This window comes from Balaenoptera borealis, assembly GCF_965194805.1.
Source record: "Balaenoptera borealis genome assembly, chromosome: 6".
NCBI classification, from domain to species: domain Eukaryota; kingdom Metazoa; phylum Chordata; class Mammalia; order Artiodactyla; family Balaenopteridae; genus Balaenoptera; species Balaenoptera borealis.
Genome location: NC_138863.1, coordinates 18756474 through 18772332, shown reverse-complemented (window position 1 = coordinate 18772332; position 15859 = coordinate 18756474). Strand labels below are relative to the sequence as shown.

Here is a 15859-nt window from a genome sequence, read left to right as displayed (position 1 = left end):
CTTAGAAATAATAATAAACCCATTACAAGTAAACATAAGTAGCATTTTTAAAAATGCAAAACGCTATTGTTGTTTTAGAAATATTAGTGAGAAGAGTGGCATTATTTCTGAGAATCTCGTGAATGTCTGGCTTAATAGAAGACAGCTGGATTCTCATATTTGTTTCTGTATTCAGTTGGTTCGATATGTTGTTGTGATTGAATGATGACGAAAATCCAGCCTCACATAGATAATTAGTTGGAAAAGGGAGGAATATTTCTATGGCCTTTTCAGACAATAGTGGGTATTCTTCTTTGGTACTACACAGAAGTTAACAAGGGGTGGTTTTATGAACGTTAGCTGCAATGGAATCTGAAATGTTATCAGTGAGCTTTTCATACTTTGTTTCATTAGAATCCATTGGTCTGTCTCTGACTTTGACCGGACCTTTTACCCATGCCTGATTCTTTGACATTGTGTGATAGATATTTGGAAAATACTGGTTCATTGAGTTATGTAGATCTTACAAATGTTGCCCCATTTTATTTTACAGTATCAAAAAACAGTATATTATCACCACACTCATCAGAAAGATGGTTAAATATTGGGAAGCTGTCAAGCTCATGGTGGCAGATAAAATTTTGCCAAAATTATAATTTTCTCTTGGAAGCTCAAATTTTATCATTGGCAACAAACACTGTCAGCTGTTTTCCCTGAAGCGACAGGCTTACTCTGTTTCATTTTCTAGAGAATGCCTGCCAAGTATCAACGTCTGAATAACCATCACTTGTGTGTCCTTCATTCTTTCAAGTAAACATGATGTTCCACAGAGAGATTTTGCAATTCAAACAAGTGCTTTATTTAGAGACAACCATCGTCTTCTATTTTATATGTACTTCTCATTTTGTCACACAGAATATTAAAAAGATGTACTTGAGGATTGAGATTTCATTTTTATTGCGTCATCAAGGACATTCTTAGGTAAAGCTGGCATTTATTCTTTCACTGTGCAGTGAAGGAGTGTGTGGTGGTGAAGAATCTCGCTTGGTGCCATTGTCTCGACTCCTACTCAGGAACCAGCAGTTTGACCCACCATTGCTCTTGCACCATCAGTGGAAAGGCTGGCACAGTAAAAAAAGGCAAATCACATCTTAGTTTTGTTATGAAAATAGTTTCAGCTAGTGGAATCCCTGAAAGAGGCTTAGGGTTCCCTCAGGGTCTGGGGCCACACTTCGAGAACCACTGCTTTAGAGAGCTCACCTGAGGTTTCTTTCAGAAGCTGCTGAAGGTCAAGGCTTCAGGAGAGCTAGTCACTAAATTATGTTAAGGCTTCAACTGTTTTCACTTTTTAGTAATTTGCAGATGGACCTCCCTCAGCTCTAGCTGCTGTAAGCTGTATTTTTTCCTGAGGTTTGCTAACTACTTTTACATAACTGTGTTCTACAAGAGCTGCCCTTCTCAACTTGTGGTAGTGACCCTTCCTTCTCATTAGGGTTGGGGTATTGGCCTTCCTTTCTTAACAGGGCTTTAAAGAAGTTCCATGCTCCTCCAGCTTTCTTTAGGGAGACATAGTTTGGGATTTATCTCATAAGAGAAAATGGGTCTGATTCCTATACTCCTCCTCATTCTGTTTGATTTCAGACAAGTCAGTTCTACCTTCTTACATAACTGTTGAGCAACTAAAGTAATTTCATCAGAGATCTTATGACTGTAGACTCTGAACCGTTTCTGATGTCCTGAGTTCCCCTGGTGACTGAGGGAAACACTTAGATGGAGGAGGAAAAGGAAACTTCAGATCCCAAGAGGCACATACACTCCTGTAATGTAAGAGAGTGATACAGTCAGTGTGTAATGAATAATTGCTTTCTGTAGAAATAGATACTTTGTCCAAGTTGGTCTGGGCCTGGCCCCTGGTGACTTGATGGTTTGAGACAACAGTCAAAAGATTTTCTAGCATAGGCTGCCCGTCATTCACTCTCACTTAAGGAGGAAGCTTGAGGCAAAATGACCCCACAGAGAGTGGAAGGCAGAATGAGATAGACAGCTTCTGAATGCTGTCTAAAGATGGCAAAGCAGGATGTTGAGATTCCTGAGACTGGATGCTTTAGAAGGAGAGAGGCTGGATCCAGGGACGTCAGGCAGGATGCTATTGCAACAGTCCTGCACTTGGTGATGGGGGTGAGGGACTAGGAATTGGACTGAGCCAGCCATGCAAATAGAAAGAAAAGGATGTTTGAGGCCATTTTGTTTATCTTCAGAATGCTCAGCAGTTCTTTACCTTCCTTTCTTATCCCTTTAAGGGAAAAAAAAAAAAAAAGTTTCTTTTTTAACAGCTTTGTGGAGGTATAACTGACATTGAAAATATTCATCACCCTCAAGTCAATTAATTTTTAAACTTTGTTCTAGGGAGCCTTAATATCTCATGACGTTTTGCGGGGAGGCTTGGGTAGCATTGCTGAGGAGGAGGCCAGACTAGGGCAGTGATCTTCCTCCTTCTACTCTCATAGCTGTGCATTTATCTGTTACAGAAACACAAGATTTTCCTATAAAAGCCATCATGGAGCTTATGAGGCATATTCATATGAGAAGAGAACAGCGGTAAAAGATAGCCTTTACAAAGTATCAAATTAGAGGAATAAATACACAACAGATATTCATGGGTAGGATGGAGCTTGAGCTGGGCCTGGAAAAGGTAAATAAAATATGATAAGGATTCGGAAGGGAGAGGCTGAGTGGAGTAAGGGCTTGCAGACAGGTTTGAAAGGATTAGTATAAGACCAGAACAGGTCATATAACAGAGTTCAAGGTGGAAGGAAATGGAAATACGCCTTAAAAAAAGACTGAAGCCAGACTCAGGCTAAGAAGTCTGGAATTTATTTATTGACTTACATGAGAATCATCTAGAAGGCTTGTTTAAAATACAGATCCCTGGCCCCACCCCAGACCCACTGAATCCTCTCTGAAAGTGGGGCTCAGGAATCTGCACCCCAGGTTATTCTGATGCAGGTCGTTGGTGGGCTACTGTGATATTAAATGAGGACTCATGGACAATTTTTGGAAAGGTAACTGATCAAGTAATATTTAAGCAAAGTTAATCTGGAGGTTGCCTGCAGAGTGGAATTAGGAAGGGCAGACCCTGGAGACACAAACTTCAGTCTGGAAGCTGTTGCAGTAGTCCAGATCTGGGATGGTGGTGGAAATGAAAGGAGGAGGCATGCCATGAAGAAAGAATCTCTTAAGTTTTGTGACTGGTTTGGCTTTGGAGATTAAGAGAAAGGAAGAAATCAGAAGTGACTTAAGTTTTCCTCTTCGGTGACTGAGAGAAAGAAGGTTCCACTGAAAGAAATTGGAACGTCAAGAGTGCAGAGCTAGGGAATTCCCTGGAGGTCCAGTGGTTAGGACTTGGCACTTGCACTGCCGGGGTCCGGGTTCAGTTCCTGGTTGGGGAACTGAGATGCTGCAAGCCGTAAGGCGTGGCCAAAAAAAAGAGTGCAGAGCTGATCTGACAAGCTGGGCTGAAGTGGTTGGACTTGCCTGTGGAAAAGGGAGAAGACAGTTGGCAATGAGGACACGGAGCTTGAGAGAAGTCGGCTCTGAAAAGAGACTCTTCTCCTGCAGGTAATAGTTGAAGTGGTGAGAGCACATTGGTTTGATGTGGGAGAGAGGATAAAAGAGAGGAGCTGTGGAGGATTTTGGAGCGGACCTCGGGAGGAAAAGGCACTGTTGAAGCAGTTGGGTGTGGCTGTGGCAGAGTTCCTACACTGGGTAAAGTAGCAGCAACGAGGAGATGTTGGTAGCACCCCAGTGTTCACTGCAGCACTATTTACGATAGCCAAGTTACGGAAGCAACCCAAGTGTCCAGTGATAGATGATGAATGGACACAGAAGATGTGGTACATATATACAGTGGAATATTACTCGGCCATAAAAAGAGAGAAATCTTGCCATTTGCAAAAACATGGGTGGATCTAGAGGGTATTATGCTAAGTAAGATAAGTCAGACAAGGAAAAACAAATGCCCTGTGGGAAATGGCCATTGCAGACACATACAAGATCTAGAATCCTGTTAGTCACAGAGAAGAGAATCCACTTTACTCTGGCACTAGCCCAGCAGGCCACCCGAAGCTTCTGAAGAGGGTGGGAGTGTATCCTTCGCCTTCCTCTTCCTCATTTGGATTAGAAGTGAAGCCAGCTAGATGCCGGGCCACTTGCGTCCAGTGTTCCTGGCACCGAGGATTCGTGTGGAGGGATGCAGAGAGGCAGACACTGAGCAGTGTGTGCAGAGAGGAGAGTTCTCTTCACCCAGCCCCGAGGTGTGCAGTGGGTGGGTACCCGTGTCTATGAGGGAAAGTGGGCTTGCCCGCGGTGCAGATGAGGATGCAGTGGTGTGCTCTTGGGCACTTCACCCGCGAAGGGGCTCAGTATAAGCAGTGGAGGAGTGTTTCCAAGCTGCCTTTTGTCTTGTACCTGAAGGTTAGGGATAAGTGAGGGAACAGGGCCTAGGTGTGTATTTCATTTCTATTTAAGAGGCAGCATGGAGTCAAACTCAGGTTTTAAGCTAGCCACTCCTTGTTGGTTGTTTAATTATAGAAAAGTTACTTAGCTTTACTGAGTCTTGGATTCATCATCAGCAAATTGAACATAGGGTTTTTGTGAGGATTAAATGAGCATAGTACCTGGTATTTATTAGGTGCCCAAACTAGCATTCCTCAGTTCTAGTGTATTTCCCCTTTATTTACTGTTATTTTTTTTCAGTTTATTCATTCAACAGAATATTGAGCACTTTTTGTGGGTGAGACCCTATATTGGGGACATCAGGGGAGGGACAACATGCTCCTTGCTCCTAGTCAGATGAGTAGTCCATCATTAAAGCTCAGTGTAATACAGACAGTGATGGTGGCGAGCACAGAGATGAGACATCCTATTTGAACTGGGGAGTCCAGAAAGGCTGCCTGGTGAAAGTGATATTTGAGCTGTATATTTTTTGTCTGGTGGAAGAGAAGGAAAGGCATGAAGGTCTGAGGTAGGAGGATGCACGTGAGGAGCCACAAGTTGGGTGATATTCAGGGAGCACCAGCCTGAAATCTTGTTTCCTCAGCCCTTTTTGCCATCACTTTGGTGAATCTATTGTGCTGCATCGGTGGGGAAAGATGTAGATTCCTGAAAGATGACTACGTGAATTGGGCCGTGAATCTGTTGAGTGTACATGACACACACTCAGGTGTGTGGTCGTATAAAATCACTGGCAGGATTTGACCCTTCCCTTTGTGTGTGCTTCTCTACCATAAGTGCACAGAGTGTAATTGTCCCCCGCACAGTACTTCCATAGTTTGGACTTGGTGGAGGTCCATTTTCTGTTACCTTAATTTGTGGTTACTGGCATCATATGTGGTTTTAGCCCTTATGCTGTCTTTCGTCCACTATCATTTTGAATATTGGCAGTGATTTTTTGGTACTCTCCTTGAGAAAGAATCCACATAGGTCAGCCTTTTCAGGAAAAGAGGGCGACGTCATGTGGCTTCTGCAGGCTTTTTGTTGGTAGACAACACCAACAGTTCCTGTAGCTGTAGACAGGAATTCTCCTATCAAAATACAGAGTCCTCTCCCCATTGACTGTGTCTCAAATGAAACTTGAGCAAAAAAATTCTCTGCTAATTCCTTCCCTCTAGCCACTCTGAAAACACTTGATGAAGATGCCAGGATGTCGTTCAGAATTATTGCAAATGAATGACTTCTTATAAAAGGGTCTTGTATTTTTTTTCCCCTGGATGCTGTCGTGAAAGCAGGCCCACCTTTCCCTGAAGGTGTGAAAACTGCAGAATATTTTGTGAATTTGGTTTAGAAAGCAAGAGACCATACTAAACTGACTGTTGGGGACCCAGAACTACAGGCTGGTTCAGAGGTTTTGCTTTAGAGGAAAGATTCAATGAGGAAATGTAAGAGACAGGCTCTCCTTCCCCCAAATCAGCCCAAACTGAAGGCTGGGATTTGGAATAAAGAAAGTTTCTCTCCTCTTCTCACCTCTGTATTCTACTCCCTGACCTTTCCTGTCCCATTGTGGCTGCTGGAAATAAAGTCATCTTAAATAAAAAGAATGTTGGTGTCTAGTTCCATCTTGTTTCTTCTCTTTCCCACCAACACGTTGGTTGGAATTTAAGCCTATATAGTTGGCAAGACGCTTGAAGAGACGAAATTACTGTCTCAGCTCCAGAAGGCACTCCAGAGGTCAGCAGGAGAAATCTCTGCTTTTACCTGTACTTGTCACATTTAACCGTGAAAAGCAGACCACATCAGGGGCAGCTGAGAATTGGTGAGGGAGCAGTAGATGTAAAATATGCTTCTCAGATGATCTTTGACCATTCAGAATTGGCTGATGAGGAGGAAGGTATTAGCTGGTTTCTCTGCCACACCAGACTTGCCTCATTCCTAGGCACACTCGTGTCAGGTGAGGGAAGGAAGCCACTTGTGTAAAGCTGTGGATGATGAGACAGGTGATTTTTTCTTTGGAGAGAGAGGAAAGAGCTCTCTGAGTGAGAGGGTGGGAACATGTGGACAGACTTACACTGGTGGCACCTTAGTGTCCCAGTCCTTGATGGCGCCAGCTTTGGTTGCATGAGGGCAGCATTAAGTCCACTGAAAACACCCTAAGGATCTAGTATTCTTCTCCCAGGGCCCCAGTTGATGACCAAGACTGGTTGCCCAAAAAGTGCTGAGGTGGGGCTCTTCCTTGCCTGGGCACCACTGTAGCATTGTGTCTGTCCTTCTAGGACTGTAACATTCCCAATTGTCTCTCTGCCCTTCAGGCTGACGGACCTCAAGGATGCGGCTGCTACTGCTGGAGGTACAAGGCACCTTACCTGAGCTGGGCCATGAGGCCACGTGGCTGTGATGTGGGCTCCTCATGGCCTCAGCAGGAACAGAGCACTACAGTATTGGCCTCCGCCGGGGAAACAGCTTTAAGCCGAGTGGGCCCTCAGGCACAGTGCCTACCCCACCACCTGAGAAACCCTCTGAGGGCAAAGTCTGGGCTCAGGCTCATCAGCAGGTGAAGCCAATCTGGAAGCTGGAGAAGAAGCACGTGGGAACACTTTCAGCAGGGTTGGGCCCAGGCCTCTTGGGTGTCCCACCGCAGCCTGCATACTTCTTTTGCCCCAGCACTTCATGTAGCTCCGGGAGCACGGCTGTCATTGCAGGCCACAGCAACTCCTGTTACCTGCACTCCCTCCCGGACCTGTTCAGCAGCACCCTGCTCTACCGCTGTTCCAACTACGGCCACAGACCATACCAGCAGCTGGAGTCTTTCTGCTTGCGTTCAAGCCCGTCAGAAAAAAGACCTTTTTCTCTCCCTCAAAAGAGCCTCCCTATCAGACTCACTGCCAATAAGTCCACTTCTTCCAAGGTCTCCCCCATGGCATCCTCATCCACAGAACCATACCTCTCACTGGGAGCGGCTGGGGAAAATCCTTCAGGGAAGAGCCTGGCCTCTGCCATCTCAGGGAAGACCCCATCTCCACTCTCCTCTTCTTCCTTTTCCTACAAGCCCATGCTAAATAACAACTCCTTCATGCGGCCAAATAGCACTAAAGTGCCTTTATTGCAGGCCACAGAAGGCCTGAAGCCAGTATCCTCACCGAAGGTCCAACTTGTCTCCTGGCATCATTCAGGGGGCACTGGAGACGGTGCACTCCAGCCTATTGAGCACAAGGTGCCCAAGAGCAGTGGCACTGTCCTAGATGATGACCCTTCCCACAGCACCCTGTCTACCCCCAGTTCCTTAGACGCTTCCACCACCAGTGCTGCCTCTCCCCACTACAACTGGAGTAACTTAGCCGCAGGGGCAGAGCCACATCCCTATGGCCTGGATGGGGACTCTGTTGCCCAGAATCTGACTAAGGAGGTTCGGTTCACTGAGGCCGTGAGGAAGTTGACTGCAAGAGGCTTTGAGAAGAAGCCAAGGCAAGGCTACCATTTTGAACAGTCTTATTTCATGAACCCCAGCTTGCAGTGGGATGTCCTCAACAGGAACAGGTGGTGGAAACCAGCTGTGGTAGGCCAGCAGCTCCCTCAGGAGAATGCTGGAGCAGACAGTAGGGTCCTCCCTGGAGCCTCGGACACCATGGAGCTGGACAGTACAGTCTTCTGTACCAAACGCATCAGCATTCACCTCCTTGCCTCACATGCCAGTGGGCTCAGCTGCAGCCCTGCCTGTGGATCTGCGATCGACTCCCCACCTCTTGGAGAAGACAAAACTCCAGCTCTGCCTTCTCCGCCTCAGCCCCTTGGTGTGGCCGAGGTGGCCACCCGCCTCTCTTCCATCCATCTGGGCAAGCTTGGGAGGGAGGAGCCTGAGGAAGCCAGGAAGCTGGACTCACCTGCTAGGGATATTGGGTAAGTCGGAGAAAGTGTTTGGTTCATTTAAAGCAGTAGAATGTATACATGTTTGGTGACACTGACCGTCTGTCTCTGGAGGTTGGTTTTGTTTCTCAACTGCCCTAGAATTTTGGTTTTCACTTTAGGGCAGAGGTCAGCAAGCTACACTTTGCAGGCCAAATCCCACCCTCTGCCTGCTTTTATAAATAAGGTTTTTTTTGAAATGCAGCCTTACTCCTTCATTTACTACTGTCTGTGGCTGCTTTTTTGTTATAATGGTAGGGTTGAGTAGTTGCGACAGACTGAATGGCCCGCAAAACTGAAAATATTTACTGTCTTGTCCTTTAGAGGAGGAGTTTGCTAAGCCTTGCTTTAGGTTATAACCAGGGAAAAATAAGAATTCCAGACATCATGTGTTGGGAACTGTGATTTCTCTACTTAATTCCAAACCAAATCAGGTTCTCAGTCATTCCTGGTATGACAGCCGTTTCAGAGTTAGGGCATACACATACTTGGCCTCTTCTCTTGTGCCTTGTTACTTCTCTGGAACCGTGGTCCACCAAGGCCTTGTTCTGAGTTCCCAGATAGAAGTCTAGGGACCTTTGATGTCTATTACCACACATTGATTGATGGTGTTTTGTATTCAGAATTTTGTTTTTATATGCTATGAGGGACGTCTAAGAAGATGGAAGACATAGTGCCTCTCTGCAGAATAGGGGATGTAGGGTTGAGGAACGATGGCTAGACCTAAGCTCTGAGGACAAGAGGAATGAGTTGTAAGGCCCAGGCAAGGGCCAGCAGATTGGTGACTGGGGAAGAGACAAACACTGGGAGATGATGAAGGAATGAGAATCCAACTGTGACCTCTCTTATGGAGTTGGCTGGGCCGGGGGCATGATTCTTTCTTATAGTTCAGCTACTGACCTCCAGCTAGACCAGGTTGAAGCTGAAGATCTGGAAGAAGAGCTAATAGATGGTTTGGAAGACTGCTGCAACCATGATGAGAATGAAGAGGAGGAGGGTGAGTAGGGGACCCCCTCACCTCCAACTGGGCATGGGTCACCACCGCTAGGGAAGGGGACTAACAACTGTGTACCAGATCCTTAACTCACTTTGTCACCTACGTTCATCATTCGCCTTGGGGGTCTAAGGGCGGTAGTGGCTTTTGGGGGACTTGCTCTCTACTCCCCCATCCCCCGAGTCTTGCCTTCTCCCTGCTGCTGTCGAGCTTCGGGGAGGCCATGCAAGGCAGCAGCAGGTGCTTGTGGCTCTGTAAGAAGGCTGAGCCAAGATGTCCGAGGAAGAGCTGCCTGGGCTTGGTGACTTTGTGTGGCAGCCTCTCCTAGCTGGGACTTCTCTGCTTTTCCCCCCCAGGAGACTCAGAGTGCTCCTCATGCAGTGCTGTTTCCCCCAGCGAGTCAGTAGCAGTGATCTCTCGGTGAGTGCTGGCTGTGTAGATCGTTGGTAGAGGCCCATTTTCCATCTCTTTAAGATTATAAAGAGATTAATCACCTAAGTCGTTAATTAATGGCCCTGTTAACCCTAACTCATTTTTACCAAATTTTTACATTAGGACTTTAGTTTTCAAACAGGAAACAGTGGAAGGGAACAGAAGCATATTTTATCAGTTGGGCTTAAAAACAGTACCAAGTTTCTTAGGCTGCAGTTTGGTCTTTAGGCTTCAAGAAATTGTTCAGGTAAAAAGCAAATAATCTCAAGAAGTATTTAGAAAATTAATAACTAATTAATGAAGACCCATAATGTTTGAGGTAGATTCTTAGTTAGGCTACCCACGTGAGGGTAACTGCCACCTTGCATTATGAGTGTGTCCTACAGGCAGAAACAGTTCTGAGATAGATATACTGCTAATTGGAGCTTTTTGTAGTGCTCTTCTGCTCCCTTCAGAGGTTAGTTTTATAAGACTGATGTTGACCTTAGTAATAAGAAATTGAATTTAAAATTCGCTAGCTTTAATCTAGATTATTTTGTTGACTGCCCTTTGTGGAATCTGAGTGATACCCATCTCTAACTAGGGAACCAAGAAGTCAGTCTCTTAATGTAGACCCTTCTTTTGTAAAACAGATAGTTGTAGAATGCTGTATAACTGAGATGGGGAGTCCAGGGAGAGGAAGGAATGCAGGACTAAGAGGAAATTACTGTAAATGAGGACATGTCATTGTGCTAAAGAGTTTTAGAACTTGCTTAAGGATCATATAGATCACCTTTCTGGGTAGAAAGTTAACATTCTTCAATATAATCTTCCTTGTTTCCCTCATCACTTCCAACCTTGTCTCAATATGAAGCTCTGTCTTCATTAATTATTATTAGATATTAAAAAGAACCCTCACGGGCTTCCCTGGTGGCACAGTGGTTAAGAGTCCGCCTGCCAGTGCAGGGGACGCAGGTTCGAGCCCTGGTCCGGGAAGATCCCACATGCCACGGAGCAACTAGGCCACAATTGCTGAGCCCACGTGCTGCAACTACTGAAGCCCGTGCGCCCTAGAGCCCGTGCTCCGCAACAAGAGAAGCCACCACAATGAGAAGGCCATGCACCTCAGTGAAGAGTAGCCCCCGCTCTCCGCAACTAGAGAAAGCCCGCGCGCAGCAACGAAGACCCAACGCAGCCAAAAATAAATAAATAAAATAAATTAAAAAAAAAAAAGAACCCTCACAAAGTACTAAACATTAAAGTTTTTTTCTTTTAAAAAATAACTTGTACTGAAAATGTAAAAAAAGCAAAATTTCTATTCTAATTTTAATTAAAATCTGGCCATATGTGTTGAGGCTTGCCTAGCTTGTGGAGCACCCACACTCTGGTTGCTTTCCTTTGTGTCAGTTGTGCCTTAGATGAAGCTAAGAGGAAAAGTTAGCCTCACCTAAGGTTAGTATGGACAAGGCAGGCTGCATCTCTGAATGTGATGGTGCACATTCACATGGTGCAGCGGCCGTACTAGTTTTAGAGTCCCAAACCAACAAGGTGGAGAGAGTTGTTTGGAAAGTGGAGAGACAGAATTGGGACTTTCTGTGAAGACTGGTAGAAATCCTGTCATAGGTATCCTGAATCTGGTGCATAAATTCTGTTACTTTAAGCCTAACCCATTGTTCTTTCAGAAAAGCAAAGCTACTCCTGGTCGTATATACTGGATGTTGACTAAGCACCTCCACTCTCCAGAAGAGAAATATATTTAACATTTAATTGACTTGGAACCCCTTTTCCACACTTAAGGGCGATCTAGGTTTGTCTTCAGGCCTACTTCAAGGCAGCTGATCGGCCCTTTATTTAACCTTTCTGATTTATAAGATAAAATTCACAAAAGGTGTTCGTTAATTATTTGCTCATTAATTAATTTAACTTCTACAAAATATACAGTCTATATGAAGCTTAAAACATGAGTTCAAGCGAATGGAGGTTGATGAATTCTAAACTACTTTGCATTTTGACTAAAATCAGAAATATTTTTGGATTGCTAAAATCTTATTTTTCCCAATTATGAAAGATTTATATATTTATTATAGAAAATTTTGCAGTCACAGAAAGATCATTGAAAACACAACCTCTACTTCTCTGTCCAGCAATAGTTTATTACATTTCCTGTTCCATATTCTTTTTCTAAGAACTGTGTAAATTTAGAGATGGCAATCATCAAGTCCAGCCTCTTTTTTTCAAACATGAAAATTGAGGACTAGAGAAGTTAAGTAACTATTTGCAAGGTCAAGGTTTCTAGCACTGCTAAACCAGAAGCCAGACCCATTGAGGTTAAGTTCAGTACTCTTGAGAGGCAGCTAACAAAGATTTTTTTTTTAATTAAACTTTTGAGACATTTGTAGATTTCCATGCAGTTTTAAGAAATAATACAGAGATTCCCTGAATTCTTTACTCAGTTTCCCCTTGTGGTAACATCTTTTTTTTAATTTTGGCTGCGTTGGGTCTTCATTGCTGCGCACGGGCTTTCTCTAGTTGCGGTGAGCCGGGGCTACTCTTCGTTGAGGTGCGCGGGCTTCTCATTGCGGTGGCTTCCCTCGCTGCAGAGCCTGGGCTATAGGTGCATGGGCTTCAGTAGTTGTGGTGTGTGAGCTCAGTAGTTGTGGCTTGCGGGCTCTAGAGCACAGGCTAAGTAGTTGTGGAGCAGGGGCTTAGTTGCTCCGTGGCATGTGGGATCTTCCCGGACCAGGGCTCGAACCCGTGTCTCCTGCATTGGTAGGCAGATTCTTTTTTTTTTTTTTTTTTAATTTATTTATTTATTTATTTTTAGCTGTGTTGGGTGTTCGTTTCTGCACGAGGGCCTTCCATAATTGCGGCAAGCGGGGGCCACTCTTCATTGCGGTGCGCAGGCCTCTCACTATCGTGGCCTCTCCTGTTGCGGAGCACAGGCTCCAGACGCGCAGGCTCAGTAGTTGTGGCTCACGGGCCCAGTTGCTCCGCGGCATGTGGGATCCCCCCAGACCAGGGCTCGAACCCGTGTCCCCTGCACTGGCAGGCGGACTCCCAACCACTGCGCCACCAGGGAAGCCCCAAGGCAGGCGGATTCTTAACCACTGTGCCACCAGGGAAGTCCCTCCTGTGTAACATCTTGCAAAACTACAGTACAATTTAGTACAATCAAGACATTAACATTAGTGAAAATGTAAGCATTTCCGTCACTGCAAGAATCCCTCCTGTTGTCCGGAGAGTGCGCCTACTTCCTTCCTACTCCCATCCCCTTCTTAACCCCTAGCAACCGATAGTTTTGTTATTTCAAGAATGTTATACAAATGGAATGATAGCCATATATAGCCTTTTGAGATTAGCTTTTTTTACTCAGCATGTTCTTTGCAAATTCATCCAGGTTGTTGCATGTAGCCATAGTTCATTCCTTTATATTGCTGGGTAGTGTTCCATGGTATCAATGGACCACAGTTTGATTAACCAGCCACCTGCTGAAGGATATTTTGTTTGTTTCCAGTTTTTGACTATTACGAATAAAGCTGCTCTAAACAATTGTGTACATATTTTTGAGTGAACATAAGCCTTCATCTCTCTGAGATAAATGCCCAGGGGTGTAATTGCTGGGTTCTATGGTAATTGCATGTTTAGTTTTTTTTGTTTGATTTTTTTCTTTTTTGGCTGTACCACACAGCATGTGGGATCTTAGTTCCCTGACCAGGGATTCAGCCTGAGCCCCCTGCATTGGGAGCACAGAGTCTTAACCACTGGACCACCAGGGAAATCCTGCATGTTTAGTTTTTTTTGTTTGTTCTTTGTTTTTTAATGAAAGCTTCTTTCTTTCTTTCTTTCTTTCTTTATTTTTGGCTGTGTTGGGTCTTCGTTTCTGTGCGAGGGCTTTCTCTAGTTGTGGCGAGCGGGGGCCACTCTTCATCGTGGTGCGCGGGCCTCTCTTGTTGCGGAGCACACGCTCCAGACGCGTAGGCTCAGTAGTTGTGGCGAGCGGGCTTAGTTGCTCCGCGGCATGTGGGATCTTCCCAGACCAGGGCTCGAACCTGTGTCCCCTGCATTAGCAGGCAGATTCTCAACCACTGCGCCACCAGGGAAGCCCCTGCATGTTTAGTTTTTTAAGAAACTGCCAAAACTGTTTTCCAGAGTGGCTGTACCATTTTGCATTCCTGTCTTGTCTTTGTTTTTAAACATTAACTCATTCTCCTTGATTTTCAACAATCTTAAATTCTGATACTCAGTAAAGGGAAATATTTTGGAAATGAGGAATAGAGTTGAATTAATTGGATTTACTTAATTAGGAATTAATGTTTAACTTGACCCAATAAAATGCACTAAAAATCTCTAAGGTTTGAAACACTGAAATGTTTTACATACAGTGCCTATTTCTGTTGTTCTGCAAAATAACAAGTAGAGTGGCTCTTTATAAGCTAAAAATGAATCTTAAAAAATATTTGTGGATCATATAACTCAGTATAGAGAGTAATAACTACTCTCTCCACTTTCAGTGCTGTTTGAAGAAATGGTCTGGGTCTGTCAATAAATAGTTGAGGTTTTGACTATTTTGAGACTCCTTGAGCTAGCCTCGGCCAAGACATTGTTGGAATAACAGTAGGGACCCCATGGCCCACTGCCACAGATTCCCAGACATGTTAACATTACCGCATTGTTATGTAAAAATCTGATGTTAACGAATCATTTTCAAAACAGAGAAGAGCATTAATCATCCGTATATTTTCAGATAAATGTAAAATGAGTTAGGAGTAGCACTACTTCTTTCTGTTGCCTTTTTCCCCCTTTTAAAAAATCTCTATATCTCTTCTTAGTTCTTTTCTACCTTTTCTGCTTTTCCTCCTTTTTAGTTACCCATATCATTCTTTTTCTCTCCTTGTTATTTCTCTTAGTCTTAGTGTAGTATATTCCTCTACTAGTATCCACTCAAACTCATTACCTGCTCTCAGAACCACTCTTTTCAGGAACCTCCTAAGCCTGTGGCTTGTCACAGGAAGTTTTGGAGTTGTCTCATGGAATGAAGTATTGGAAAACTTTGTCTTTAGGTGATTTTTAATGGTGTGACTGTGTATAGGTTAGCCGTAGCACCTTATGGATTAATATTTGCCAAATAATTATTGAGCACTTGTTTTTGTAGAATCAAAGTGTAAAAGATAGCGCCCTGAAAGAAATATGTAATAGTAACAGCACTCAGGGCTGTGGCTTTCCCTTTCTCTACCACATTTCTGTTTTTCATCTTAGGAACTGTATGGAGATTCTGACCAAACCCCTTTCCAATGAGAAAGTTGTCCGACCAGCCCTCATCTACAGTCTCTTTCCCAACGTGCCCCCTACCATCTATTTTGGCACTCCGGATGAGAGAGGTAAACCTGGCCCAGTGTCAGCCCAGAAGAACCCCCAGGAGAAGGATGCTAGCGAAGTTGGGAGGGGGTGGCAATAGGGTGGAAGGGGCTTTCCAGAATGGCTGTATTGGTGCTTGGTTCCCCGCCTGGTTCACCAGTCTAATGGGGGGATCTTTATCTTGTCCATCCTTTGGCTGACCCTCTCAGCCCCATAATCTCATGATCATTCTTGCCCTCTAACCTTGCGTCTTTCCCCTTTCAACCGCCTCTTCTCTCTGTTTTCCTCATTCCTGTGCAGCCTCCTTTCTTCCCCAAAGTGTGCTCCTTTCAAACTCTGATATGGAACAATACTTAGTGACTTGCCTACCCAGGGAAGGCTGAGCAACAATGCCATCTTTTACCTCTTCTCACCATGACTCTCCTGCTCTTCTCCGCACTCTCCCCCCACCTCCCCGTTTTCCCCCAGTGGAGAAACTTCCCTGGGAGCAGAGGAAGCTGCTCCGATGGAAGATGAGCACAGTGACCCCCAACATTGTCAAGCAGACCATTGGACGGTCCCACTTCAAAATCAGCAAGAGTGAGTCACTTGCCTTACTTCGAGCCTGTCCTCTGCCCCAACAGATGGGCTTTGGGCAGGAACGGAGCCCTAGATACCTCCTGTTATGTGGGGACCCTGTCCTGAAGTTTCCAACTTCATAGGAGGACATAGGTCTGAAATCCCTCT

The 15859-nt window shown here is 44.9% G+C and overlaps 1 protein-coding gene across 2 annotated transcripts in view; it reads left to right on the top strand.

Moving 5' to 3' along the window:
- Positions 1 to 15859, top strand: part of TTLL4 (tubulin tyrosine ligase like 4) — a 49829-nt gene that overhangs the window by 25525 nt on the left and 8445 nt on the right. For both annotated transcript variants that reach the window (XM_082396552.1, XM_082396551.1), the window contains exons 2-6: positions 6783 to 8367; positions 9261 to 9370; positions 9724 to 9787; positions 15035 to 15156; positions 15602 to 15712. In XM_082396552.1, the coding sequence (XP_082252678.1) occupies positions 6881 to 8367; positions 9261 to 9370; positions 9724 to 9787; positions 15035 to 15156; positions 15602 to 15712 (1894 nt within the window). In that variant the 5' untranslated portion in view covers positions 6783 to 6880. The remainder of the gene's footprint in view (positions 1 to 6782; positions 8368 to 9260; positions 9371 to 9723; positions 9788 to 15034; positions 15157 to 15601; positions 15713 to 15859) is intronic.